This window comes from Pipistrellus kuhlii, unplaced genomic scaffold, assembly GCF_014108245.1.
Source record: "Pipistrellus kuhlii isolate mPipKuh1 unplaced genomic scaffold, mPipKuh1.p scaffold_m20_p_26, whole genome shotgun sequence".
In the NCBI taxonomy this organism is placed as follows: Eukaryota; Metazoa; Chordata; class Mammalia; order Chiroptera; family Vespertilionidae; genus Pipistrellus; species Pipistrellus kuhlii.
The window spans coordinates 7844517-7872364 of record NW_023425525.1 but is presented as its reverse complement, the minus strand read 5'-3'; the positions used below and the strand labels follow the sequence as shown (position 1 = coordinate 7872364).

General features: G+C 48.0%; 2 protein-coding genes across 3 annotated transcripts in view; both read right to left on the bottom strand.

Moving 5' to 3' along the window:
- On the bottom strand, window positions 1-27812 carry PRR15 (proline rich 15). Of its 2 annotated transcripts, XM_036453890.2 has the most exons (5): window positions 27806-27812; window positions 18445-18452; window positions 2745-2752; window positions 1649-1656; window positions 1-1559 (listed from the first exon to the last, which is right to left on the bottom strand). In XM_036453890.2, exon 5 carries the CDS (start codon window positions 1522-1524, stop codon window positions 1144-1146), a length of 381 nt encoding a protein of 126 aa, XP_036309783.1. In that variant the 5' UTR covers window positions 1525-1559; window positions 1649-1656; window positions 2745-2752; window positions 18445-18452; window positions 27806-27812; the 3' UTR covers window positions 1-1143. The 2 variants fall into 2 exon arrangements, with proteins under 2 accessions (XP_036309783.1, XP_036309785.1); XM_036453892.2 differs by lacking the exons at window positions 1649-1656; window positions 2745-2752; window positions 18445-18452; window positions 27806-27812 and adding an exon at window positions 3585-3693 and having other exon boundaries at window positions 1-1647.
- Window positions 15776-27848, bottom strand: part of CHN2 (chimerin 2) — a 209822-nt gene continuing 197749 nt past the window's right edge. The window contains exons 8-13 of the mRNA XM_036453889.2: window positions 26842-26926; window positions 22951-23124; window positions 22335-22412; window positions 20007-20144; window positions 18421-18526; window positions 15776-17801 (exon numbers count right to left, since the gene is read on the bottom strand). Of these exons, the coding sequence (XP_036309782.1) occupies window positions 17630-17801; window positions 18421-18526; window positions 20007-20144; window positions 22335-22412; window positions 22951-23124; window positions 26842-26926 (753 nt within the window). The 3' untranslated portion in view covers window positions 15776-17629. The remainder of the gene's footprint in view (window positions 17802-18420; window positions 18527-20006; window positions 20145-22334; window positions 22413-22950; window positions 23125-26841; window positions 26927-27848) is intronic.

Below are 27848 nucleotides of genomic sequence, written 5' to 3'. Positions count from 1 at the left end.
TTTGCTGAAAGCGAATGGTATTCATTTACTCTTTTTCTTAAAGTTCATGACAAAAGCAAACAGGTAGATTTTTGTTAAGAATCTCCAGGTTGGTTGATCTAAAGGCTTTGAAACTTGATAAATGCATACGTCAGACTAAAGAAATAAGCTTTTGAAACAAAATCCTGGGAAAAGCAGCTGGCTTTGCATACACGGAGAGTTCAGTCCTCCTGTTGGAGTATTTTCAGACAATTGTTAGTAAGGTTCGCAAGGAGACGGAAAAGAATGCTTACTGGCATCGTGACGCATGTATGAGGATGCACAGAAGCCAAGAGAATTTAGGAATAATGAATGAGTATCTCCCTCCCCCCCTTTCCTGGCCTCAGGTTAATAAATAGGGATCTGGCTAACTGGTTCCACTCTGGGTGCTGCTGGTTTCTTTCTAGAAATGTTCTCCCTGCAGCTTTCCAAGAGTAGCTGTTACATCGTGTAGCCAATGATTAATTCTGTAACCCGGGATTTTGCATGCCTGCTTTGACGTAGGACGGGCTACAGTCTTGCAGTGGAAAAAAGTACAAAAGTCACCTTAGCGTCTTACAGTGCAACAGTTTTAATGGTATGAAAACAGGCAGGACAGTTTTGCAGGCCGAGGTTAAAAGCAACCTTGCCTTCACACGCTTCTACTTAGAAGGTTTTCCTGCTCTCCTTGCGGTGTAGATCTACAGAAGTACTTCTAAAGTGCATTTCTCAGGCATTGAAAACAGCCCTGGTGGCTCTCCAACAGCAAGCTCTTCCTTAGCGTGCGACCTCCCCACGGGGGTCTGCCCCATTCGAGGGGCGCTCCCCTCTCTTAGAGCCGTGGTACCCCTCTCGCTCCCACAGGCCACAGAACGGCTCTTTGGAGATAATCATCAGGCCAACTTCCTGGGTGGTGGGCATCTTCTCTGACCACAAATAAATATTGAATGCAGCCGTGAGTCACGAACTATGGAAAGCTCAATGGACACTTCCATTTCCCAGAGCGTGAAATCACGGAGGGGGGCCTTGCGCTGAGATTCTGACTTGGTGGGATGGAGACACCAAGCTCAGAGGCAGGCCAGAAGTCTCGGGTTCGGGGGCTGGGGGTTGGGGAGCCGTGGTGGGAAGAGGGACCGTTCGTCCCCGCTAAGGCTGGTCCTCCTGGGGGTCCGCAGGGAAGTCCGCCTCCTCCGGGGACCGGACCCCCTCGGGGAGCAGCGTGGCGCGGACTTTCCGCTTCTCCTTAAAGCGCCCGGAGCGCGAGATCTTCAGGTTGCGGCGGCTGCTGCCGGGCTTGTCCGCGCCCAGCTTGTCCGGCCTGGGGGACTCGCCGGCGCCCGCCAGGAGGTTGGGGTGCTGGTTCTCCCGGGAGCCGCTAGTCCAGTCCGGGCTGGGCGGCGCGGGCTCCCCGGGGGCGGGCTGGGCGGCGGGCTGCACCCCCACCGGGGCCTCCTTGCTTTTCTTCCTGCTGTTCATGAGCGATTTCCACCAGGGCCCCGAGCCGCCCGTGCCGCCGCCGTCGGCCATGGCCGGCCGAGGGGTCCGGGCGCCTCGGTGGCGCCCTTTCCGGGGGCCTCCGGCGTCCGCTCCGCTCCTGCTCCCGCTGCTCGCACCCGGGCTGCGGGGTGGGGTCAGAGGCCGCGGTCTGTGCTGGGGAAGAAAAAAACTTAGCTCCTGGGTTTGTCCAACGAGCCCCCTTGCCCCCCAATCTCATCTCCTCCCCTTTGCTCGGCGCGACACGGGGAGCCCCGAAGCAAAGAGATGCGCCTCCCGCAGGAGTCACCGCGGGGTCCGGGGCAGATGAGCGGCCTCCAGGGCGCCACCGTCTGGCCGCGGGGCTGAGGCTCGGCACTGCCCAGGCTCAGCCTTTGCCTTGCCTCCCGGCAGGAAGAGCAGGGGTCAGCGAGCCAGGGCCACTCAAGGGAGAGCCTGGCATCTGGGTTAACTGAGTCCCGGAGGGAAACGGTTTGTCCGTCCCTGGACCAGACTGCAGGCGGGTGGATGCCCGCGGTGACCTGACCCGGGCCAGAAAGGCCTTCCCGTGGGGAACGGGCGGGTAGCCATTGAGTCCCAGCTCCGGGTGAACACTGAATATACCCCTGCCACAGGCGGCTGCTTCACAGCCTTCTGTCCCAGGACACCGTTCTTTCTTTTTTGTTAATCCTCACCATTTGAGAGAGTGGAAGGGGGAGACAGAGAGAAACACGCTGTGAGAGGGACAGACGGATGGGATGGGTTGCCTCCCTCAGGCGCCCTGCCCAGGCTAGGGACTGAGCCTGCAACCCGGGACCCTTCCGTTCTGGGGCCAACGCTCTACCCACTGAGCCAAAACGGCCAGCTTCCCCTCCCCCCCCCTCCCCGATACTTTTCAATGCGATTCTTCAGGGTCATTTACGGGCGAGGGACACGCTCCTGGTGTTTTCTTTTCCATTCTGCTTTTGCCAGAACTCCTGCCTGGTGACTTTCGGAGAAGTATGATTCGACTTAACTTCCCTCGAAAACCACCAGCCTGCTCTCCATTCCCCAGAGACCAGCCTGGGCCTCTTTGAAGCCACCGGATGATGGCTGCGATGAAGCCCAGCGGCGGCCGCAGATGCCCTCTTCCCCCCCTCAGTTCTGGATTAAAACACGCCCGGGCGCAACTGCCTCCTGCAAGGAGGAGGTCACCTGGAGCGCCACCCCGAGGTGCATCCTCCCGGCTTTAAGAAGTGCATTCTGGCCCTAACCGTTTTGGCTCAATGGATAGAGCCTCGGCCTGTGGACTGAAAGGTCCCTGGTTCGATTCTGGTCAAGAGCATGTACTTTGGTTGCGGGCACATCCCCAATAGCGGGTGTGCAGGAGGCAGCTGATCGATGTTTCTCTCCCATCGATTTTTCTAACTCCTTATCCCTTTCCCTTCCTCTCTGTAAAAAATCAATAATATATATATAAAAGAAGTGCATTCTGCGGAGCGACTAGGGTGTGTGTTCCGCACAGAAGGTGCCAATAATTCCAGAAGCAATGGAGTCCTCTGCCCGCGGTCTGTGGGGAAAGGGGGATCTGCCGGGCACGAACCCCACGAAAGCGCAGGGTTTGCCTGCGCCTTCGTTCTTGGCCCGGTTTGCACCCGGCTTCCCCCCAGCCCCCGCGCCCCGCGCCCCTGGGATTTGGCCGGTGTCTGGAGAAGGAACCGAAGCGCACCCGGCGGCAGGAGGTGGTCCTGCCGGAACCTGGAACCCGGGACGGCGGGTCTGAGCGCCCACGAGGAACAGCGGGGCGGCCTCCGCTGGGCGCAGGGACGGCCGCCGGCTCCTCCCCGGGACGCCCGGGGGCACCCTCCTGCTGCGACTTGAAAACAATAGAAAAAAAAATGGCCAAACGTTCTTTTCGTCCCCACACCCTCAGGCAGAGTTTGCAGTCGGGTGTGCAAACATCCTGCTCCCTCCGCTTGGCAGATCGGAAAAGCGCCCGGAGTTTTCCCCGGTGGCGGTGGTGGAGGTGGCGGTGGGGGTGTGTCCGGCGGCCCGCAGGTTCTCTTAAGGCGCCAGAGAAGCCCCCAGGGGACACCGGACCGGGCTCCGGACGCAGAACCAACCCGATCGCTCACCTGCCCGGACCCCGCGGCTCCGCGGGGTGCGCTCGGGTCCGCCTGGAAGCCGGGCGCGGCGTCCCTCCGTCCGCGCGGTCCCGGGGAGCCCGGCTACTTTTTGGGGAGCTGTACCGGCCGAAATCCCCGCGGCCCGGCTACGCGGGCGGGTGGTGGTGGTGCCCCTGGCACCACCGACTTCTGCGGAGGGCCCCGCGGCCGGGGTGTGCCCGCCCGACGCCCCAGGTGAGCGCCGGGGCCGCGCTCCGGGTCCGCGCCGCTCGGGAGCCGCCGGGAGCGGGGACCTCGCTGCTCGCTCGGAAGCTCTGGCCCTCCCCACGCGCCGGCCTCTCTCTCCGACGGACGCCTGCCCCCCTGCTGGTCCTCCGCCAGGTGACCCAGCAGTCTGCACCGGCGGCCGCGGGAAGAAGAAGAAAAAAAACAAACCCACAGCCCGGGGGCCGCCCGCCACAGGTGCAGGTGGCGCTTTGCATTTCCGCCCTCCGGGCCCCGGATTGGCCCGGGCGCGGGCGTGGCGCCGGCCTGCGGGGTCTGATTGGAGGGGCTGGGTGTGCGGGCGGCGCCGGCCCAGAAGGAGCAGGAGCGGCGGAGGAGACCGGAGGCCGGGAGGCTGAGGCTGCCGGAGGGCACGGGCGGGTGGAAGTCCCGCAGCTCTCCCTCCCCTCCACCGACTTACCTCCCCCCTCCCTCCCTCTCAGGGCCCCCACCAAGGCTGCTCAGCTCCGGCCGCAAGTTTTAACTCCCAGGATTTGTTCCATTTCCAGGCACAATGTTGCAGCCTAAGGCGCTTTTAGTGGAAAGGCTGTACTATTAACAAGTTCGCAGGGTGCCCCCCGGGCGCTGTGCCTAGCGCTCCTGTGGATTAGCTCGCTCATTACTCGCAGCGACCCTAGGAGGCAGGTGGCAGGCAAGGAGACCCTGCTCTGAAGGGTAAGGGTGGCCCAGAGTTGCAAGGCTGGCAGGAGGCAGGACCCCAGCTTGGGATTTGAAGCGAGGAGGTCTGACTCCAGCTCCCCGGGTCCTAACCGGCACGGGATCCCGCACCCTGCCTGCTTTGGGCCCCTAGAAGGCGGAGGCTGTGACTTCCGGCAGGTGTGGAAGCCCAGGGCACAGCCCTGGGAGCGCAGACCCAACCCAAAGCTGTTGCAGAAGCTGGCCAGTGAGTTATGTCAAGGTTCAGGGAGCTGTAGCGCCAATCACAAGCCCCTTTGTCGTTGGACAGAAAGGTATAGGCGTTATTTCACCACTGAAGGCAGACGTGCAGTCTCCTTCATCTTCCAGGATGCTCTTCTTTTTCAAAGAACTACCATAGTTTGATGTTCCCTGAGCTCGCTTAGGATTCCTCTGAAGGCTGAGGATGAAGCAAGGGTCCTGTATTGGAGACTTTCTGAAGCACATAAATACTGAAAGACACAGAATAGCAGAAAGTGAGCTGGACAGGCCATTTCAGCGCCTAACATGGGATAAAAATAAAAATGCTTTATATCGTTAACGTCTTACTTTAGCATTCTTGGATTTTTAAAAGGTATGAGCAGCAGCATGTATCTGAAAGCGGTGCATTTTCATATAGTACTGGGATTCATTTTAGAGAGTAATGTTCCATGCGAGCACCAGGACAGAACAGACAGACAGGCCACCAGCGGGGAGGGAAGGGCAGAGGAAGTCTCCATGGTGTCGCCTCACTGCAGAGGAAGACGGCGGGCTGAGGAGAGAGACCCTGGTCAGAGGTATCCTCACCTTAGGAAGTCCTGGAGCTGGGCTGCTGCCTTGTTGATCCAACAGGTGAAAAAAGCAAGACATTTAGGAAAAAACAAAAACCACTTCTGTCAACTGGCTGGATCCTCAGGCAGTGTGGTTGAATAAGGGGCCGGCATTTTCTTAATAAATGATCATCTACTGACTGATACAAAAATCTTTCTCTGCCACCCCTCCCATTTATATTGAACAATTCTGTTACTTCTGTTGTGTTTCGCTAACTTAAGAACATCTCACAAACAACCCTTGCATGCAGTAAAATGTAAATGGAGACATGAGCGCCAAGGACAGAGTAGGCAGAGAGGACCAGGGGGGTAGGGAATGGGTGGGCATTGCAAACAGAGGGCATGGCGTGTGCAGAGGCCTCGAGGTGGGATGGGGAGGCATTTAGGATTTGGGGGGAGCAAAGAAAAGGCCAGTGTCATCTGAGGCACTGCAGGACATGGAGCTGGAAAGGGGGTTAGTGTTAGGCACATACTGAGTGTTCTGTTTCTGTTGATCCAGGAGCCTTACTGTTTGCTTCTGTAAAGAGGACCTGGGCTGGTCCCACACTTCCATGCTGTTAAGCTGGGCATCCTACAGTGTGGATGCCTTGAAAATTGATTCTGCTAACCAGTGAGTAGCAGGTGACGTTACATGTTACAGAATTTCAGTATGCTGAGACTGAGCAGTTATTCCTTCTTAATAATATTTCACCTTGCCATTTTTCATTTTTCAAAACAAATATATAGAGAGTTTGAGTGAGATGCTGTACTTATTTTTCTTTCTTTTTAGAAATTAAATTTCTCAGGTGAACCTTCAAGTGCAATAAATGATTACACTCCAAGACATTAGAGAATGAATTTCTAGAGAGCAGGATTTGCATACTAGAAATTAAAACCAGAACATGAGAGGTTAAATTTGGCATTTGCAACCCTCGCACAGCCAGGATTGATATTTGGGAGACAATCCTTTTACTCTTTTTTTGCCCCTATGTCCACATTTACTCCTTTCATTCTTACTCTCTTCTTCCCTCCCCTCCCCTCCCCTCCCCTCCCCTCCCCTCCCCTCCCCTCCCCTTCCCTTCCCTTCCCTTCCCTTCCCTTCCCTTCCCTTCCCTTCTTTTTTCCTTTTCTTTTACAGACTCTTCCATTCTTTGAAAATTAGATATGCATCTCCCATGGCCTCTTCCTTTGTAGTCACCAATGCACTGTTTAATATTTCTTTTCTCCTTTCCGTACTAGTATATTCACATTAGTGATGTTGGATTTAGTTTATAAACATTAAAAAAATTATTATTATTATTTTAGAGAGAGAGAGCAAGAGAGAGGGAGGGAGAGATAACTTTGGTGATAGAGAAAATAATCAATTGTCTGCCTCACGCAAGCCCCATACTGGCGATGGAGTGTGATCCCAGTCAGGGCACCTAACAGGGAATCTAAACTTGACCTCCTGGTTCATGGGTCAATGTTCAACCATTGAGCCACACCAGCCAGGAAGTTTATTAACATTTAAATGATAACATGTAAGTTTCAGCACCCACGTCTGATGTTGGAACCCACTTTTTGTAGCATCTCATCCTGCACCTTGTCAGGTTAACATGATGCATATCTAGAAGTACAGCAATTATAGGTACAGAATATCACTGATCATTTTAGTTTTACACTTGAGTGAAGCCAGGCTGATCTGTACAGTGCAGCCTCTCTGAAATTCAGTCCACACCAGCTGACTCTTCCTAGCACCCCATTCCTACCCACTTTGTGGTCTCTTGATATTATTGTATGCTCCCCATTTTTCTTAAAACTCATTTGTAGGCCTAAGTCAAAGGTGGCTTACTCTGGAAAGGATTTCAGAGGCCAGGGGCCCGCCAGTAAGGACCACTTGCCACATGTTCTTGGCTGGAGGATTTTGGGGACAATGAAAATAAGAGATCCACCGAAACCCGGTTTGGCTCAGTGGATAGAGAGTCCGCCTGTGGACTGAAAGGTCCCAGGTTCAATTCCGGTCAAGGGCATGTACCTTGGTTGCGGGCACATTCCCAGTAGGGGTGTGCAAGAGGCAGCTGATTGATGATTCTCTCTCATCAATATTTCTAACTCTCTATTCCTCTCTTTCTCTCTGTAAAAAAAAATAAAAAAAAAATAAATAAAAAATCAAAAAAATTATTAAAAAAAAGAAAATAAGAGATCCATGTGAGCACCTGTCACAGTCACAGCTCTGCCCCCAGATCTTTTCTGCCCAAAGGAACCTCATGGTCTGCGCAGACCTGTGGATGGGCTTGGGCATACATCGCTTCTGGGCTGCGCGAACCTCCGGGCTATGACCCTTTGGGATCTACACTTGAGAAGTATCTCCTATTAACCACTCCAGGTGGAGTGAGGCCTCCGCTGAGAATTCTGTCCCTTTTGCCCCAGGCTATAAGCTCGAAGGCTGTTTTGGTGCCCCGTTGTTTTCAGCAGGAGATTCCACCCAGATCAGTTAGGCTGCCACGGAAGGGAACGGGTGGGGTTTAGATTGGCAATCGTTTGCTTAGTGTTTGTCCCCTTAACTAGCCTATAATTTTCTTGTTATTTATTTGCTTATTGCTTGGTTTCCTCACTAGAAAACGAGTTCCATTTTATTCAATGATCCCTTGCATAACACCTCCTATGTAACCTGTACAGCTCTAATTGATTTATAAATATTAACTCATTTAATCCTCCTAAAGGCCCCATGACATAGGCATTGTTAAGTACAAACTTAAGTTACATGCCCAAGGTCATGCAGAGTCAGCGTCCAAGGACCTAACCAGTCATTCTGCTGCTGTCTCTCCCTGAGCACTAGGACATGCCACTCATGAAGCGTCAGGACCTTGAGTGTTGCCCAGCGATAACAGCTCTCAATATTGCAGATGAGTGACCATCCAATGCAGAAATAGGGATGTTTCGTGGGTTACAATAGGACTGACTTGTAAAAAATGTAATAGAAGTAGCAATGAAATAAAATGTTGATCCGTCTTTACATGGAATAGCAGCCTGATTTTCTTCTGATGTGTGAGCCCAGTAAGTGGACCAATCTACACTAATAAAATAGAAAGGTGCAAATTGACCATACTTTCATGACACCCACCAGCCAATCAGGAGTGAGTATGCAAATTAACCCAAAAAAGATGGTGGGTTAATTTGCATACACAGGTGCTGAGCAGTACTGCCCGAGCAACTAGGTAGCATGGGAAGGTGGAAAGGCAACTCGGGGCCAGAGCAAAGGCAGTGCCGGGAGCCAGGGGAAGGAAGGCCCATTCTTGCACAAATCTTCGTGCATCGGGCCTCTAGTGATCTGATAAGCTTGTATCTGTTGGTTCAGCATGGGAGGAACACTGTCTGCTGTGAGACCTAAGGAGATGGGGTTGGGTGGTAGAGGACGAGAGGAATAATATAAGGCCAGAGGATGGCTGCATAGATTTTAATAAACATTGTACTGAGGGAATGAACAAGTGACTTAGACTCTAGATCCTAGAGGATGTGACATCTCAGAAAAAGACTCCACAGCACACCTTTGACTCCCTCAGGAAACGAAGATCATTCCACTTTATTGTTCGTTAGAAAATCATTGATGTAAATAGGAGTCATGTGTGAACAATCCCAGGTAATGTTCTCTGGCTCGTCACCTGGTTCCAGGTCAGGGCTGGGGAAAACTGGCTCCTTTAAAGGTGACCTGCCACCTGCAGTTGTTACTTTCCCTTTTCAAAGGGTTGACTCGGTGTGCTGTTTGCCAGCTTCTGTTTTTCTCCTTTGTGGTTTGCCCATGTCAGCTCATTATGTCACATGAGTGCAGGGAGAAGGTGGATTTCTGATGACAGGGTAACATGATGCAGGAGGTGAATCCTTTGGTTTCCTGTCCTGCATCAGGCCAATGTCAAACTCACATAGTTCAAAATCTGTAAGAAATCGCTGCTTTCCTACCTCACAGGCAGCCAGGGAGGTGTACCAAAATGTGAGGACTCAGCGCCGACCAGTGCTAGCACAGGTGCACCGCTCACTGTACACGCTGTTCGTGAACGTACAGGTGGATCCGTTGGATGTAATTCATGTACGCGGTGAGAGAAACTGCTTCCTTTGTGGCTGGAAACTTTTTATAATAATGGCAAATTAAACATTCTTACCTTGGACTTCTTTTATCACGGGCTTATTAAAAAATGGGTAGCACTCTTTCCTCTTTTGCAAATGGCAGAGCAGTCCTGAGAGGTGGACACTACAAACCCAACAGTTTCCTCTTAGAAAGTTGAAGCAATTTTCCCAAGGTCACGGGCACATCAGAGGTGGAGTGGTTTGGGTTCTGCTTGAGGGACTGTCTCTAACACAGTGTTCTTCTGATAGGGCTATTGGAACCTCACATTGCTTTTCAGTTAATCATCCGGTCATTAGATGCTTGTTGGTATCCAGGCTGTTGCATCAAAAGAGCGTCATCATTTAAAAATCTAATTAGGTCCTTGTTTTCTAAGTTTTCGCCTCACAACAATGCTAAGTCGTAAATGGTTGCTTAAGGGGAGGGGGCAAAAGTAGGCTCACAGCTGTGAGTCCGCAGAATTTATTCTTGCTTATTAATTATTGTATTATTTTCTGTATGAACTGTACACCTACTCTTGCCCCATCCGTATGAAAGCCCTGTGGAATCTCAGAGCACTCAGAGCTCGAATGAAGGCTGGGAATGGTAACGATATACATTTCTTGTGAAAAGACTTTATGGTTGGTTTGAATTACTAACTGCTTGGCTTTGGGAGAATTACTTAATAGCTTCAGCTCTGGTTTCCTTAAACCTCAAGTGGGACATGCTATCTCCCTCTTCAGGCAGCTGCCAAGACTAAAGCAGACAGTCCCTGTTCTGAAGCCCTAGTACTGAGCCCGACCTATCAGAGGCCCCCCGAAAATCTTTGTGTCCCCCTGACTGGCTTCTGTCATTGGCCTTGTGGGGGGATTATGTGAACCCACGTGACAAACCCTTCACTTGCAAGTGCTTTTGGAAAGTCATGGTTTAGTGTCTTAAAGCTCCCTGTCATTATTGGCCGGGGCCAGGTCTTATTCCCCCAGGGCCATGATGTACACAGACGCTGGAGTATTTAATAGACAGCAACTTGCTCTGAATCTGACGTTTTCAGGAACACACTTAATGACCCAATTGAATCAAGCCAGAGTTTTCTGTCTGTGAGTCAAGAATGCACTTTCTCCTTTCAGCACCCAAATCACATTACCTCTGGCCAGAGGAGGAAGTGTGCTCAGCTAAGCTTGAAAGCCACGTTACCAGAAAAGGGATTAACAAGTCATAAGACACAATCCTCAGGAGTAAGGTCACCACCGGCCTGTGGCGTGGGCACATGCCAAGGGCTGTGCTTCATGTCGCTGCCCCATCAGTTCCTGGAATCTTAATACGTAACCTGCCCCGCATCCCCGAGTCACAGACGAAGGAGGGAAAAGACAGGAGCGTCAGGTCTTTATAGGGCCTCTAGCAAATGACAGAGGCTTTTCACCATATTCCTCCCCTCAGGCCTCCCCGACCACTTGAAACATTCTTGTTTTGTTTTATTGAAAATTTACCTCTAGCCCAGCCTGCATGGCTCAGCGGTTGAACATTGACCTTTGAACCAGAAGGTCACGGTTCAATTCCTAGTCAGGGCCCATGCCTAGGTGGCAGGCTGGATTCCCAGTATGGGTCGTACAGCAGGTAGCCACTCAATAATTCTCTCTCATCATTGATGTTTCTGTCTCTCTCTTCCCCTATTCTTTCCTTTCTGAAATCAATAAAATATATATATATTAAAAAAATTATCTTTATTGTTCAAGTATTATAGATGTCCCCTCCCCCACCCCTTTGACCCCATCCACCCCACTCCTGCCCCATCCCCAGCCTTCAATCCCAGCATTCACACAACTTCAGAATTCTAAACAATATCTGCATCACACTCTCTCCTGATTAATATCTCACATTCTCTGTTAATTTCCTATTATGGTATCTGCAGATTTAGTTCTGCCTTCTGCTTCTCTTCTCAGCATCCCCACCAGCGTCATATTAGAGCATGTGTCTAACTGACAGTGTTTATGTGATTGTACCTGTGTCCATATGTGTAGGATAAGCGGTGGTGTGTACAGATGATTATATTTGCTTTCTTGCTTTTTTCCTTTTCCTGTAGGTAATAATGGCCTCCCCCTATTCTTATCCCCCAGTTTTAATTTACTTACCTTTGTTTCCATTTCTAATTTTTCTACACCTTCCAATGGCTTCTTGGTTCACTCTTTACAGGTTCAATTGTATCAGGAATATATGTCTTTTTGGTTTCCTAAAAGGATCACTCCTGGAGGCCTTCTCCTTCAGTGTGTGCTGGACATGTTCATGGAAGCTTGGCTGGGGCAGTGGATCACATGCTAGCTGGTTTAAGCAGGAGGGATCTGTTACAGGGCACTGGGTAGCTGGCTGAATCTTAGGGATCATTTAGATACGTTGACAGATAGACGGCATGTGGTGCCAGAGTGGATGCAAAAGGAGGGTGAGAAGCAGCGTGGAGGGTGTGCCCAGGGGCCTGAACAGCAACAGAGGGAGCATGGGCAGGGGAACCTGAGCAGAAGATGGCGGTGAGGGCAGTGTCACAGCAGCTGAGAAAGAGAGGGTTTTGAGAAGAAGGGAATGGTCAATGTGCCAGCAACTGAGAAGGCAAGTAAGCCGAGACCGGAAGCTGCGGTGAGGTGGGGGAAGGAGGTCAGTGGGTCCCAGCGAGTGATCAGGGGGCAGTAGGGTGGGTTGAGCATGAACACCAGAGCCTGACCAAGTAATGTGAAGGTGTGGTAGCACCTCCGCACCTGCTCCCACGCATCTGGCCTCAGGGAGAAGCCTGAGGGCTGGGCGGGCAGGCTCAAAGGGCCATCACACGGCCTTTCCATGACATCACAGTGGGAGACAGGTGTGGCTTGGCTTCAAAAACTCACTGGGCAGCAAACTGCCAACATCCCTCTAACTCTCATTTGCCAGGCTGCATTAGGATGATGCTCTATAACTGCAAAGAAAGGACACCAGTGGCCTAAGCATTCAGCCCTGCTCCCCTGCCCATATTGGTTCATCTTCCAAAATATACATTTCTTGGCAAAAACCCCAGATATGGGGGTGTCCATGTGACCCCTTCCTTCCTTTCAATCCTGGCATCAACCCAGTTCAGTAAGCTCTGACATCCCTTCAGTATCTCCCATGCCCACGGCTCTCCCTCCCGGGTGTAACAGCATCTGATTAGCCTGGTGCCTCTGTTCTCACCTCTGTCCTTCATGTGTCACCAAACCGCTCTTTGGAAGTTTGACTTGTGCTTGGCACACAGGTTTCTTATTCCCCGGCACAGCCTGCCTGTTTAATCTAGTCCCTCTCACTTCACATCCTGGTCAAACCCAACTCTGTATAGTTTTCAGAACTTTCTGAACTTTCCTATCTTTACGGCTGGCACCTGCCTATGCTCTCTGCCCGAGGAAGCCAGGGAGTCTCAGGAAGGAGGTGAACCTGAGTCAAGACTTGCAGGATGAGTGGGGGTGTGCCCGATGGGCACCTGGTATCCACGGTTCTTAACCTCACAGACTTTGCCCTTCAGTGGAGACAGATGTACTCCTAATCTCAGTGCTGTGTGATAACCGCTGGGTTAGATATACCGCCTCCAGGACGAAGGCAGGGGAGGAGGTGCTTGAGTATGACCTTTTCAACCCAACTTAGAAAAAAGGACGCCGCCTCATTGGCGTTGACGAAGCATCTCAGCCAATCTCTTGACCCATAGACTCTAATATAGCGCTTTGCATGTAGCAAAAGCAAAATCAATCGAAGGGAAACAAAAAAATGGACCCGAACGGTGTGATACACCTGAAGACAGGGTGTCTTTCTGAACTGCATGCATGAGCCTCTCCATGTTTTATGACTTTCAATGGACCGCATCTGTCCCTCCTCTCTCTTCCCCTCTTTTGAATGATGGTGCTGCGGGAAACTGAGTCAGGCCTGTCCTATATTTCTCGGTTCTATGTCCCTGGGCACTCCTGTGCAGTCCCAAGGTTCCAGGTGTTACCTCTGGTGAGGCACTCCCAAATCCTGTCAGCAGCTCAGGTCGGTTAATACAATTGCTCGTGAAACATCTCTGCTTGGAAATTTCACAGGTATCTCCAATCCTGTCCAACAGTGAATTCATCACCTCCCTTACCTCTTCCACCCCTTTCCAACCACCTCAGCTATTACTCTTTATTGATTAAGGTATTACATGTGTCCTTATCCCCTCCTTGCCCCCCACACCCCTAGCTCTTCTCTTTATGTTCATTTCAGTAAATATTAGCCAGTCATCAAACTAAGGAGCCCGAGAGTCATCCTTGGTTCTTTAATTCCATGTACAACCAAACCTTTTCAGCTCTACCTCCTAAACGTAACTCAGTCCTACTTATCTCTGCATTGCTACCACCCAATCCAGGTTACATGACCTCAGCTGTGTGAGACAATAGGGAGCATCTCACTGCCTCTCCGCATCTGCTCTATAAGCCTCCCACTTCTACTGCCTACATATTCTCCAGTGGATCCATAGTCAAGTGAGTTATCCTTTAACAATCTAGACTGTGTCATCCATCCCTAAAAATCCATGAATGCTAAATGCAATGTGGAATCCTGGGTTTCATCCTGGAACAGAGGAAGAAAACCTGTGAAATCTGACTAAAGTCTGTAGTTAAGAGTAATGGACCAGTGTTAGTTTCTTGGTTTTGATAGATGTACTGTGGTTATATAAAACTAGAGTCCCAGTGCACAAATTTATGCATGGGTGGGATCTCTCAGCCTGGCCACTGACCAGGGTCAATCAGGGCTGTCTCATGCAGTCCTGATCAGGGCCAGTCAGCTCAGGGGAGGGCCTGCATGAGATTGGCTGGCTGGGGGGAGGGACCATGGGAGGTTGGCCAGCTGCGGGAGATTGGCTGTGGAAGTGCACTGACCACCAGGGGGCAGCTTCTGTGTTGAGCATCTGCCCTTTGGTGGTTGGTGCACATCATAGTTACTAGCCAATAGTCTGGTTGTCTAGTTGTAATGGTTGCTTAGGCTTTTATATATATATATAGATACTAACATTAGGAGAAACAGGTAAGAAGTATGCAGGAACATACTGCAGTATCTTTGTCACTTTTCTGTAAATATTAAAATATTTCAAAATTAAGTTTATTTTATAAAACCACATTAGTAGCTTTCCTCTCCCTTAGATTACGGTCTCAAATCTGTAACATGACCAGCTTTCTCTGTCCAGCCAGACTAAACTCATTCTTTCATTCCTTCAATGCGATAGGCTCTTCCTTGATTTCAAGTCTGGCCCATTAATAAGTACCTGATAAAATAGTCCTTACATATTTAAACCCAAAAGACTGAGTCTAAATTTGGGGGATGATAGGGCTCAGGAATCTGTAAGCTCAGTTGGGTTTGCCCAAGGAGTCAGAACAGCCCAGGCAAAACTTCAACTGCATGGCACATACTTGCCTGTGCTCTCCTCACCACCCTGCCTCTGCTCTGCCCTTGACCTTCTGTACCAGCACCCCACCAGGTGCCCTTACGTTAATGGGAGAAAGAAAAGGGTCCTCCCCACCCACCCTGTCCCTGTTGCACCTCCCACAACACATCTGTGGACGATTTAACAGTGGGCTTCTGGAAACGATGCTGACTCCCTCCAGATGTAACTGCTAGAGTTATCCCAATGGCCGGAGTTTCAAGCCAGGTAAGAGGACACGCCAGGCTGCCAGATGGCGGGGAAGATAGGCCTGCGTGAGCAGGCTTGAGGCGAAAGTAAGCTTGAGGGGATCAAGTGTTGCCATCCTGTTCAAGAAAGGGAGTCAAATGAACCTCGTTACACATCAGAGAGCCCTGTTATCATACCCCTGTGATTACCTGGACAGGGATTTAAGCTGGGCCAAATCCGTCTCATCTTAGTCTTCTTCCTTCCCCTCCTCCATGTTTTATCCTTTCTCCTTCTAAGCTATCACTCTTAAAATAATGATAACAGGAACAACCGTTACTAATTACTCTCATCGCTTCAGCCAAGACATCGCACTCAGAACATTTCCCCCAGTTTTTCAGGTAAGCAAATTCATTCCCAAGATCCTACGCATGCATCGGATAACAGGCAGAGCTGGGATTTGAACTTGACTCTTTCTGGCTCCAAAACTTTTGTTCTGTTCTCCAGCAAGTGGCCTGGAGTGACTGGCTGTGAAGGTGCTATCTCTCAGGGAATGAGTGGGCCCCTGGAATTTCATCTCAAGCAGGCTCTGCAGGGGGAAGCTGGTGAGGGAGGGGGCAGCGAGCTGGGGACTCCATGGGATGTTTGTGTTTGGTGAGAACAGAAACTTTACTGCCAAAATTCAGCTGGGAACAACGTTCACAGAATATTCTGTCTACTTCCATCCCCGCCACTTCCTGCTTACGGATTTCTTATGCACACCCCAAAATGATAGACAGAAGAATTGAATGCATTTAATTCCTTTCCTTCCATTTACATGATCATAAATTACAAAGTATTGTCCACTTCACAAAATAAAACCATTTCCAGATAAGTTTTGACAGTATCAAGAAGTACATCAGCTACAACAAACCAATCGGTACAGTTGGGAGGAGCCAGGATAGCAGAGACCTAGCAGAAGTGCTTTCTACCTCTTGTGCCCAGGAGTCCATCCGGGGACTTGCCCGGCGACCACGCTGCTGCCTCCTCCTTCCAACCCCCTTATCACAGTAATTTTCTCCTGGTCACCCCAAAACAACACAGGTGAGTAATTGCATAAATCATCTCAGACAATCGGAGGAAAAGACTGAAGGGGGGAGGAATGAAGATGTACAGTTTTTGATGTTTTAAATATTTCCCCTATGTTACAAAATATAGAAATCTTGGTGTGAAAAGCTCATGCTAAGATAAATAGATCCAACCAGAACCGTAGTAATAAAACCCTATTAAATTATTACCCATACAGAGCTACTTGGATCAAAGAGGAACAGATATTCATGGAAACCAAACTCATTCATTCTTACTTTGAAAAATAGGCTTGTTTATAAAACAAAAATGAAACGAAAATCAGCAATTATCCTGCAGATGCGCTTTTCATAAATGCAGAAATGTGGCAAAAATACAATTTGGCATGAACAGATGAACTCTGAGTGCTGGTCTGCAAAGAAAAGGGGAGCAAAAAAGTGCTAACGTTTTATGCAGCCCAGATGCAACCAGGGTGGCCAAATGACCTGATGTAAAATGACCACATGCTGCATGTTCTGGGGTCTGCACACATGACATGGAAAGACCACAACCAATTCCAAACAGACTTTGAGACTTTAGGACATTTTTATGGGAAGAAGGTTTGTGGATGTTTCAGACCAGTGGTCAGCAAACTCATCAGTCAACAGAGCCAAATATCAACAGTACAAGGATTGAAATTTCTTTTGAGAGCCAAATTTTTTAAACTTAAACTACAATATATAGGTAGGTACATTGTTATTAACTTCATTAGGGTCCTCCTAAGCTGGCCTTTGCTAAAAACTCAAGGGGCCAAAGAGCCGCATGTGGCTCGAGAGCCACAGTTTGCCGACCACGGTTCCAGTCTATTCTTACAATTGCTATAAACATATACCCTACGATAGCACAATGCCAGTGCTTCACGGCAGAAAGGATCCAAAGCAGGGACACAGGCGGCAGGTGAAGTTTCGCCGGAAAGCACTGATCAGGACGGAGGTATGTCAAGATAATACTGCATTCATGGGAAACTCCCCCAGGGATCACAGCACGAAGGCAGGACAAGGTACACAGGGCGATAACCAATGCACTGCATTGAGTTCTATTTGCTAAAATAAAGGAACATTCTTGCAGCTAAAATAAAAATCCATTTTACAATATAAGTCTCATTTAACATTTAACGTATAGAATCGTCTTTTTCTTTTCGTAAGTGGAAAATGTTTAACTGTATCAAGTACCTCTCTGAATGAAGTTCCCTTTTATTACTGATAAACCTGAAGTAGGAAGGTCTACATTGGTTTTTTTTTTTTTTTTTAATAAGTTAAAGAAAGATTTATTAATCACTCTTCCAGCAAAACAGACATACATTGGAGGCACGGCGAAGGCCCCAAGAGGGTCTTCTCTCCTCCTCGCCTGCGCGGTTCTCACGTGGAGGAAGCGAGTGTCTATGAGACACAGGAGCCGACGGGGCCGTCCGCTGCGGCCCAGGAAACGCTGTCACTTGTTTGGAAAACAAACCAAGTGTAAGAAGCGTTTTTATCCCTGGAGCCTTCTGAACTTCCATGCAGCCCATTTGCCCGGCGGGCTAAAACAAAACATCTTCGTTTTCTATTAGAATCTGCACAATCAGCTTTTGGTACCGCATGTCGTGGAGGGTGGTGAGCATGCTGTCCTCGGGGGGCCTCATCAGGGTGGGCCCGAACACAATCCCCAGGTTCTCGGCATTCATGAAATTGTCCTTTTCATTCATAGTCACCCTGGAAGGCACACACAGACACAGAGACATCCGTCATATCAACGTGTGCACATACTTTCATGCAGACGATGCACGTATGCCCCCAAGAGCTTCTCTGGTTTGGAACGTTGCAAACGAAAAATGAAGACTGAGAAGGACGCCAAAACCGGTTTGGCTCAAGTGGATAGAGCGTCGGCCTGCGGACTGAAAGGTCCCAGGTTTGATTCCGGTCAAGGGCATGTACCTTGGTTGCGGGCACATCCCCAGTGGGGTGTGTGCAAGAGGCAGCTGATCGATGATTCTCTCTCATCGATATTTCTAACTATCCCTCTGTCTTCCTCTCTGTAAAAAATCAATAAAATATATTTTAAAAAAAGAATGAAAAGGACAGAAAAGTGTTCTTAAAAAGATCATTTTCTAATTGTTCTTGTTCAATTATGGACATTGGCTCAGTGCGAGTTGCAAAGGGAGTCTATATAGACACAAACTTTAAAATCAGAAAATCAGTCCCCCCGGAGGACCGTGAAAGTGTCAGTGGGAGAATGCGGTGGGAAGGGGCAGACTGCTAGCTGACCCGCAGTGCATGGAGGGGTTAATCTAGGCGGGGTTCCCGGGGGAGGCGGCAGGAGGCCTGAGCTTACTTCTTCAGGTGGATCATCAGGTACCGCAGGGTCTCGTAGTGGGCAGGAGGCAGCAGCATCAACACCTCGTGGACGGCTTCCAGCCTCTCGTCCGCGTTGGCGATTTCTGTGAGGGTCACACAGGAGAAATGTCAGTGCAGCCCTCGGCATTCAAGTTGGCAGAGGTGTAACTAGTTAGGCTACAGATGGAGGGGAAGTCTACTAAGTTCATGCACCATCAGGCAACATTTCATGGAAGGTAATGAATTTGTCCTGTCTCGTTCCAGAAAGGGTTTGAGGGTGGGCACCATTTGGCTATTGCATGCCCACTGGGTGGGGGGCAGAGGCTGGCCCTCCCAGGGTCTGCAGCCTGCGGATGCTTACAGTTGGCGCCTGCACAGACGGGGCTTTGGCCAGCTTCTTCTCAATGGTGGATCTGCTGGAATTATCACCACCACAAGCTTTAAATTACACCAGACCTCACTTGGTAGCGTTCCCTTAAAGTTGTCTAATTAAGTCCTTCCTGGCAGCTTCCAGAACTGAGCAGCTTTATAATTGGCAAGGGCACCTGCCTATGAGCAAGGCACCTCAGCCTGCACGAGTGGTGCTGTTCACCAAAGCGTTGGCACGGTGAACCTGGTGTGCAGTCCAGGTTCGGAAGTGGATACGAGGCACATGACCACGGGAGGAAGCACCTGAGCTCCGCGTTTTAGGTCTCTGGCAGCCACCCACAGAAAGCTCTCACGTCATCCCTCCTGCGACGGAGGGGACCCCGCAGCTGGAACCTTCTCTACTCAGGCCACCAGGACCCGGGAAGGAAGGACACTCCCGCCAGGAAGCAGGGCCTCAGCTCCTCTGCAAAGTGCACAGATCCCTGACCCATTACGTGCTCAGTAGCACACACCTCAAGATGATACGTTTTTATTAAATGTCTTCAAAACGAGCTTGGCATCTATGCCGTGCACCCCAGCATCTGAATCCCTTTCTCACCATGTTCCAAGGCAAAGTGTAGACCCCCTACCTCCCCTCTGCCCCCTTCACCACTGCGATCCTCTCTCTCAACAACCGTGGGCCAGAGTGCTAAACACAGAGTGAGCAACCGGGAGCTGATGGACGACTAAGGCTGGTGCTCCATTCCCAGACCTGTGAGCCTTGCTCTCCTCGTCTGTAAAATGGGATTGTAATAGTGGCTTCATCAGGTTGATAAGATAAAACTAGAGAACACTGATAAGAGTTCCTAGCATAGCACTGGCCTATTGTTAATTCTGAACAGCATCAATGGGGAAAACCTGGGGTATGATTATAATCTATTAGCAATAGCATTCTACCCGATGATGAAAGCAGTTGATCTCGAGTCCTCATTGAAGAACACCTAATTTTTCTACCGCAGACACATTCTTGCTTTCAACATCTAACAGAATAGGTCTGCACAGGTGGGCTGATGGGCAGAGACAGCTGGCCGGCATGCGGCTTCAGCTCAGCTGAGTTGTCCTGGTGCAAACCGCTCAGGCAATAATGTAAACAGGTCTGAGTTTGAATGCTCTTGAATTCAAAAGCATTGTACTTAAACATTTGATGCAAATGAAAAATTAGTGCTCAGTACTTACTGGCTGCTTCTATAAATTTGGAATAGGTATCGTAGGTGATGACAGGAATGGGTAAGTCTCTGAAATACAGTTTAAGGGCTCCAGTGACGATGTTTATGTCTGGGTAGAGGTTGGCAGATATGTCTACCTTTTCACCATCTGAAAAAACAATCAATTAATTAATTAGGAGCTGATTTTACCAAATTAAAGTATGCCCAGGAAGGAAAATAAAATCCAACGAATGCTCCCTTGCAAGTCTCAGCTGATTGCTTCCAATCGCGCTGAGGTGCCAGGGAGTAACGCCAAGGAATTTGGTGAGAGGGATTTTGGGACTGAGGGTTTAGGGTAGCCAGAAAGGGTAGTGAAATAGACTTGAATGGTTATTTGGGCCCCAGCTCATGGTAATTTGCTAAGTAGACATTTAGCCCAAAATTCATATTCTGGATTGTATCCAGATTCATAATAGGATACAGTAACAACCAAATGTGTGATAAAAAAAAAAATCAAGAAGTTCTTAAATAGTTCTGCCAGTATTTTTTGAACTTGGATTTGAAGATTATATACACAAACTAACTGTTGAATATCTTCGGTTTCTATTGTCTCTTTCAAGGTCACTGAAGATTCTTTTAGCTTGATTCTTCCTCCCGGTCCCTAAAACTTTATTTTGGGAAACCCTGACCTTCCCTCATGTCTAGGCAATATTATATTTCTTACCATTTTTACAATCACTCTCAAGAAATTTTTGACTTTTTGTTTTACCCTTAGGAACCATCAGTCCAATTTAATTGGCACATATTAGAATATGTTTTTGAATAAAATCTGTTTTATTGAGAGACTATTCGCGTTTTCTTTTATACAGAGCATTGAAAGAACAAACGTTTGAGCAAATCTGGTTCTAAGGATAAAAGAAGCCGATGCACAGAAATCAGTGAGAGTGTAGCAGATATGCCGCACGATCCCATTTACATATTTTACAAACATGTATTGAGAATCTGCCATGTGCCAGGCACTCTTAGGCCCCAGTGAGCCAAAGAGGACAAGGCACACTCTCCCTTTAACAGCTCTAGTCAGATCGGGAGTCAGGCATGCCACTCACCAGCTGCAAGGAGACTGGAGGACTGCTGTGCTGGAGGCATGTGGACACAGGGAGGGGGCACAGGAAAGGAAGTGGAACTTGTAGGTCAGCGTGGGGCGCTGGTCAGGGAGGATTCAGGAAAGAGGAAGGACAAGCTGACACCCCATGAACGGGAAGTGTTTCCAGGCAGAGATGTGAGTGCATTATAGACGGACGGAGCGATGTGGGCAGAGGGGCTTGTCTGTGGAAATGGTAAGGTGGATTTCCGTGATGCTGGGGTGCAAAGTGAACAGGGAGGAGGAACTGACCATGAGCTTGAACAGGCAGGGCAGCCAGGTCATCAGAGACTGTAGATACTGTTCTAGAGAGTGGAGGTTCTAGCTAGCGTACTAGGTTCCATCCCTCCCCTGGCTGCACCAGTATTCATTGGATTATTTATTAAAAATACAGAATTTTGGGCTCACCCAGCTTTCTGAATGAGTCCCCAGAATGGGCCCTGGTGATCTGTATTTTAACAAAGTTTCCTTATGATTGTGTCACATGGCCTGTGGAGCAAATGACACAGTCATTAGGAACAAAAGGAGTTACCTCCTGAACTTCCACTGGCTTCCCCAAATTCACTCCATCCCTTCTGCTCTCTTGTTTGGAGCTTCGGGAGAAGGAGAAGAGTCAACAGGATCCTGAGATGGGGAGACTGAGGATATCCTGGTGCCAGGAGAGTAACCGTAAGTGTTGGGCAACCAACACCAGAATTTAATGGCACCAAATGTTGGCTGCCCATTCATTTGAGGAGTATTTTAAACTCACTTCCTTGTGTGGTCACTTGTCCACACTTAATAAAAGTACTCCCCAGAGAGGCATAGAACGAGCAGATTTGTAAACCATTACTCCTCGGCTTCCTGAAGAACAGCTCTCAGTAACCCTGAAACCCCAGTCTCAGCATGAATAAAATCTGGTTCCCAAAGACCGGCCCTAAAAAGTCAGCTGGCTTTCTAGCTCATGCTATGGCCAGTTTTGCTCAGTGGTTATAGTGTCAGCCCATGGACTGAAAGGTCATAGGTTCCATTTCTGGTCAAGGGCACGTACCTTACTAGTAGTTGCAAGATTGGATCCCCAGCCTGATCAGGGGTCATAAGGGAGTCTACCAATTGATGCATTTATCTCACATTGATGTTCCTCTCTCTCTCTCTCTCTCTATTCCACTCGCTCTTTAAAGATCAATGGGAAAAATATCCTCAGATGAGGATTAAATAAAAAAGAAGGTGCAAGCCCACCTCTATCAAATGCCATTTTGACATCTTCGATGTGTTCGGTGAACCCGGAGACCCTGTAAAGACCTTCCGACTTCAATCCTGTTAAAAAAGAGACAGGGAGACTTTAGCCAGTTTCCAGCAACGTCTAAGAACCACTCTCATTTCCTGTCTGTGCTGTGTGCTATCACTTTGTAAGGTACGTATACAAATGTCTAATCACTATGCTGTAAGCCTGAAACCAATGACGTACTGAATGTCAACTATAATTGGAAATTTAAAAATGAACACAAATTTATAGCTTTTATATTTAGTCACAAATATGACAATATGTTACATGTTTACCTATGATTAACTTAATTTTATAACCTTCAAATAAATGTGCCTTTTATATTTTCCATGTGTAGCTCATGATAAGCACGTGCTGAATGCATACATGGGAGCGCTTCACACCCGAAGAGTTTATGAATGAAACAGAACTTGGTTTAGTTTGTGTGTGGGGGTGCACGCATGTGGCACGTGAGCCTATGCAGACCATTTTCCCCTACATCAACAGTGCAGAGTCCACTTAACGATTCTAAGGAAGTTTCCTTGGCAACAGTAAGAATCAAATCCTTCTGTGAAGGAGCCTTTTGCAAACCTCTTGCTTCGATCTCCCGAATGCATATGTCCACCACCATGGGGCGCTGGGTGTTGTGCGCCTTCACCAACGTGGTGAGGTCACAGCAGTACACCTTCTTGATCCTCTTGAGGTCCGGCTGACAATCGTTGGGAACGTGCTTGGAACACTGCTTGTGCACGTTCAGACCACAGTCTGCAAACAAAGAAGCCACGTTAGCCTGCCCTGCCCTTTGGTCAAAGCCCAGCACAAATGACACGTTACCGAAAGCTAAGGGAGAAAACAGCCAAGGGTTTGCTGTATCTCCCTGCAGCGTCCACCGCACTCAGAGGTGATCCTCTCCATTCAATGGGTGTGAAATCTGAATGGGTTCGGGCAACACTTAAATAATTCATTTTTTTCTCATGAAGCTTTCCCTGCTGCTGGACTAATCTCACTGGGATAGTCCTGGTCATTACCAGATGGTTTGCATGTGTCTTTCCCTTTCAGGCCTGGGACCTTTGTGGCCACATGTGAGCTTTTGGGTGTGGAGTCTCAGAGCTAGTCCTGGCATATAGCGGGCCCTTAGGCCTTTCGCTCGGTCATTTCTCTTAAGTCCTCGATGCTCCTCTTGTGGGAGACAAGATTACTCTCTCTGGGAGCCCCTTTCTGGAGAGGCGCCCACAGTTTCCACTCTCTTCCTCCTCCAGGGCAGTGGGCAGGCCATGTTCCTGCCACTTGCCTTATTTTGACACCTGCGAGGGGAAATGGTGCCTCACTGGACAGCAGTGGGAGTACCCAAGGGCTAACAATGCAGGACAATGCCATGAAATGTGATGATGAAAGTAATGATTTATAAAGCTCATATCAAGATCCAAAGCTGAAAAGGGGTTTTCGAGTTCACTGAACACATTGTGAGCATAGCAAAGCTCGAGAGCAGTTGGGATCCACTGATGGAATTTCTCAAACAATAACAGAGCCCAGTGTACACGCTGGAAAATAAAAAATTAATGTTGAAGTTGTTCACAGTTGATGTGCTGCTTATTCAAAATGCCTTCTAATATTACTTGTCTTTCTAGGTATAAAGAAAAACAATAATAATAATGTACTCTATTCTAAGATATTTATATGACACATAAGACAAATACTATAATCATCGGCTTTACAGAAAAAGCACAGAACCACATCAAGGATTTGAGAGGATCTAAACTTTTGTAAAATCATCAAAACTATTTTTGAAAATCACTAGATGATCTTTATGTAATGTTTACTGGCCAAGTTCTCTCTGCCTGCCTGCCCTCCTTCCAAAGGTAAGACCATTCTCATTGATTTCAGCTTCATCAACATGAGAAAGTCATCAAAGCTCAAGTGAACTTCAATAACACTTTGATAAATCTACTTGGTAGATGCAGATTTTGGCCAACTGAACTAAATAGAATTGGTTGGTCTTCTTGCTTAGCTCCTCTTTTATAAAATGAGGATAAAATAGATCTACTCGTTGGGTTATCATGAGGATCAGAGAAGCTAATATATGTAAAGGCTGGGGTGTGATGGACACTACGTAAGAATTCAATCAAGGAAATCACAAATACGGTGATAGAAAAACACAAGGACACCTGCTTAGCTGTTCTTTAGTTATCTCATATTTTTACTATATCTTTACAAACGTCATTTGAAACCATTTGGAAAAACGAGGGTAAAAGATACAATACACAAAATCCACAGTTTTAACCATTTCTAAGTGTACAGTTCAGTGGTCTTAAGCACCTTTACATTGTGTGTCAACATCACCACCATCCATCTCCAAAATATTTTTCACTTTCCCAAATTCTGTACTCATTAAATATGAATTCCCCAGACCCTTCTTCCCCTGGCCCCTGGCAACCATGTTCTACTTTCTGTCTCTGAATGTGTCTACTTTAGTTGTCTCATATAAGTGGAATCATACGGTATTTGTCCTTTTCTGACTGGCTTATTTCACTTAGCACAATGTCCTCCAGGTTCATTCATATGACAGGATTTCCTGTAATATTTCATTGTATGGATAGACCACACCTTGTTTATCCATTCACCCAGAGCTGCGCTGCTGCTATCTTCTGGCTACTGTGAAAAATGCTGCCCTAAACACGGGTGTGCAAAGACCTGTTTGAGTGGCTGGTCTCAGCTCTATGGGGTAGATAACCAGAAGTGGAAATGCTGGCTGACATCATAACTCTATTCTTAATTTCCTTATATACTTCGTGTCAATATCTGAAGCAACAGTGTTTATGTAGAATTAAGTCCAGATAATTTATTAAAATGAAGATGTTTTATAACAAATATAAAAATATTCAGGGTTTGCAAACGAATACATTTCCATAAGCTGAAAATGAAATGTGTTTCATTTTAAAATGTTTAAAATGTGTAAACTATGGAGCGTTGAGTGGCAAGGATCATTCTTTTATCCTCTCGTGATCAGTTTGCAGGTTCCCTGCTGCTCAGGGGAAGTATGAGGCTATAGATGGCCACTGGAGAGAAACACCTTCTCATTCCAGAGAAATTTGCTGTTCAAAGCTAATCTGAATCCCAGAGTTTTGTTTTCCTAGTGTTGACTTTGGATGCATTTCTTGCTGAAATTGGATACTAGCAGCAGTTAGGGATATGTTTGGTAGGTATAAGCAGGCAGGCTGAATTAATGCCACTGAGTCCTTCAGAGAGTCCACCTCTTTGCTTAGGGGTTCAGCTGGGAGGTGCTTTGCAGCTCTCGCTGAGTCTTCTGTGTTAATGGGAGTATCTGTGACATTTCTGGAAAGACTGCTTGCCTCATGGATGCGGGGTGGGGACAGGCGGAGCTAACAGACCTACAGGAGCATCTACCTGAACCCTCCAGGCACCACCCCTGGTGACTGCTGTGTCTGCACTGCAAGAATCTAAGATTGCCTCTTGCAAGCAGAGAAAGGATTTAAAATCCCATGATCCTGTGAGCCCAAACAGGCAGTATGGGGCAACAACAGATCATCGTAACATAGTGTCATTACCTTATTTTATTTTAAATGCTTCATAAGAATTCTATTTTTAAATCTCACCCTAGCAAGGAAAATATCAGTCTCCATGTTGGTGGAAACCCAATTGATATATCACAGGAGGCTGCTCTTGCTCCCAACCCGAACTGCTTGCCAGAAAAAGCACGGCAAGATGACTTAGGAAGCCCAATCACACATTAACTTGGCAACACTTCGCTATTTTTTGTTAGATGTATCTTAACAAGATGTGTTGTGTGCTGTTAGCAATGGGTGTGTGCGTCCAGGTCTAGGTAGAAAAACACCTAGGGTTTCAAAACTCTCTGAAACATGTGATATCAAATCAAGGTCTCATTGTTATCTGACGGCAGAAAAAATCTGAGCATGGGCTCTGGCGCCAAATCAATGTTTCACTGCTTAGTATGTGGCCACGGGCAATTAACAATCATCTGTAAACCTCAGTTTCTTCATCTATTTAATGGGGAGAATAATTGCATCTCCCCCAAGTTCTGTTGGTGAGGCTACTTGGCATGATAAATAGAAAATGCTTATTAGCTCGGTGACTGGTATATGATCAATGTTCTCCAGTATTATTATTTTCATGCCCTTTCTTTTGTAGTAAAGTGGGGATAACAAAGAAATGTGGTTTTTCTATCTGTGTGATTCGACTGGAATTAATATCATTTTCTTGTAAGGAATCCTGCCTATTTGGGGAGGCAGGTAGGTGCCTACAGAAGTGTATCCACTTGCATTTTTCTTGTCTTATATCCACTCTAGTAAATACCTAGAAGGATGCCTCGAACTTCCAGAAAGTTAGATTTTTTTGAGCTAATCTGGGCCTATTTCCCAGCTTTGGAGAATGGTCCTTCAGCTCAACATGGTGGCACTTTATAGAAATGGAAGAAGGATAAAGAAAGTCCTGTCCTGTGTTTACCTGAGCACCGGACCCCTTGGGCGATGAGCCCCCACATGAAGTTGGCACAGTATTCACACCAGTGCGGGCCTCGGAATGTATGGACCTGTGATCCAAAAAGAAGAAGAGCATCAGAAAGTTCAGTCGTTTGGGGGCAGATGGCCTCAGTTATGCAACAAATGAAGGAAGTCAAGTCACAAAGGCCTTAGAAGGAGTGAGCATCCCTCGCTGGGCCTGTTCTCTCCAGTGAGGCAGAGGTTGCAAATGGACCAGAGAGAATAGAGTTGTGCTTTGATCTTTGAACATCCTACATGGATCTACCATGCCCAGGGCCAGAGTCTGAAAGGAATGAGGAAAAATAGTAAGATTATAGGGCCATGGCATCAGCTAAAGAATGAGACTCTCACCACTCAAACAAGGCACGATGTGGACAAACCCAAGATGGCCCGAGCTGACTCAATGCTCAGGAAATAATACGATACGCTACTTGTAGATTTTCTGAAAATTCTCTTTTTGCCAATATTTTAAAAAATAATTAAACTTATCAAAATTATATTTAATGCTGATTAGCCTCACCCATAATTCCCAACATCCTTTCCTGTCAATATATCCCCACTGCCTGTGATCTCATTTCGCTAGCCGAGTGGTCGGCAAACTCATTAGTCAACAGAGCTGAATATCAACAGTACAGCTATCGAAATTTTTTTGAAGAGCCACATTTTTTAAAATTAAACTACTCCTAATGCCACTTCTTCAAAATAGTCTCGCCCAGGCCGTGGTATTTTGTGGGAGAGCCATACTCGAGGGGCCAAAGAGCCACATGTGGCTTGCGAGCCGCAGTTTGCCGACCACAGCTCTAGCCAAAAAAATGCAGGCAGGCACTTCAGAATAGCAACTAGCTCCGTGTGTCCACACATTCCCCAGAGATCAAACAGAAAGGGGCGGAGGGGAGCGTCAAGTTAGTTCAACATTATTTTAGGCCCACTGCCTACTTTCCCCTTTGTGATGGACCACTGTTTATTTTCTCG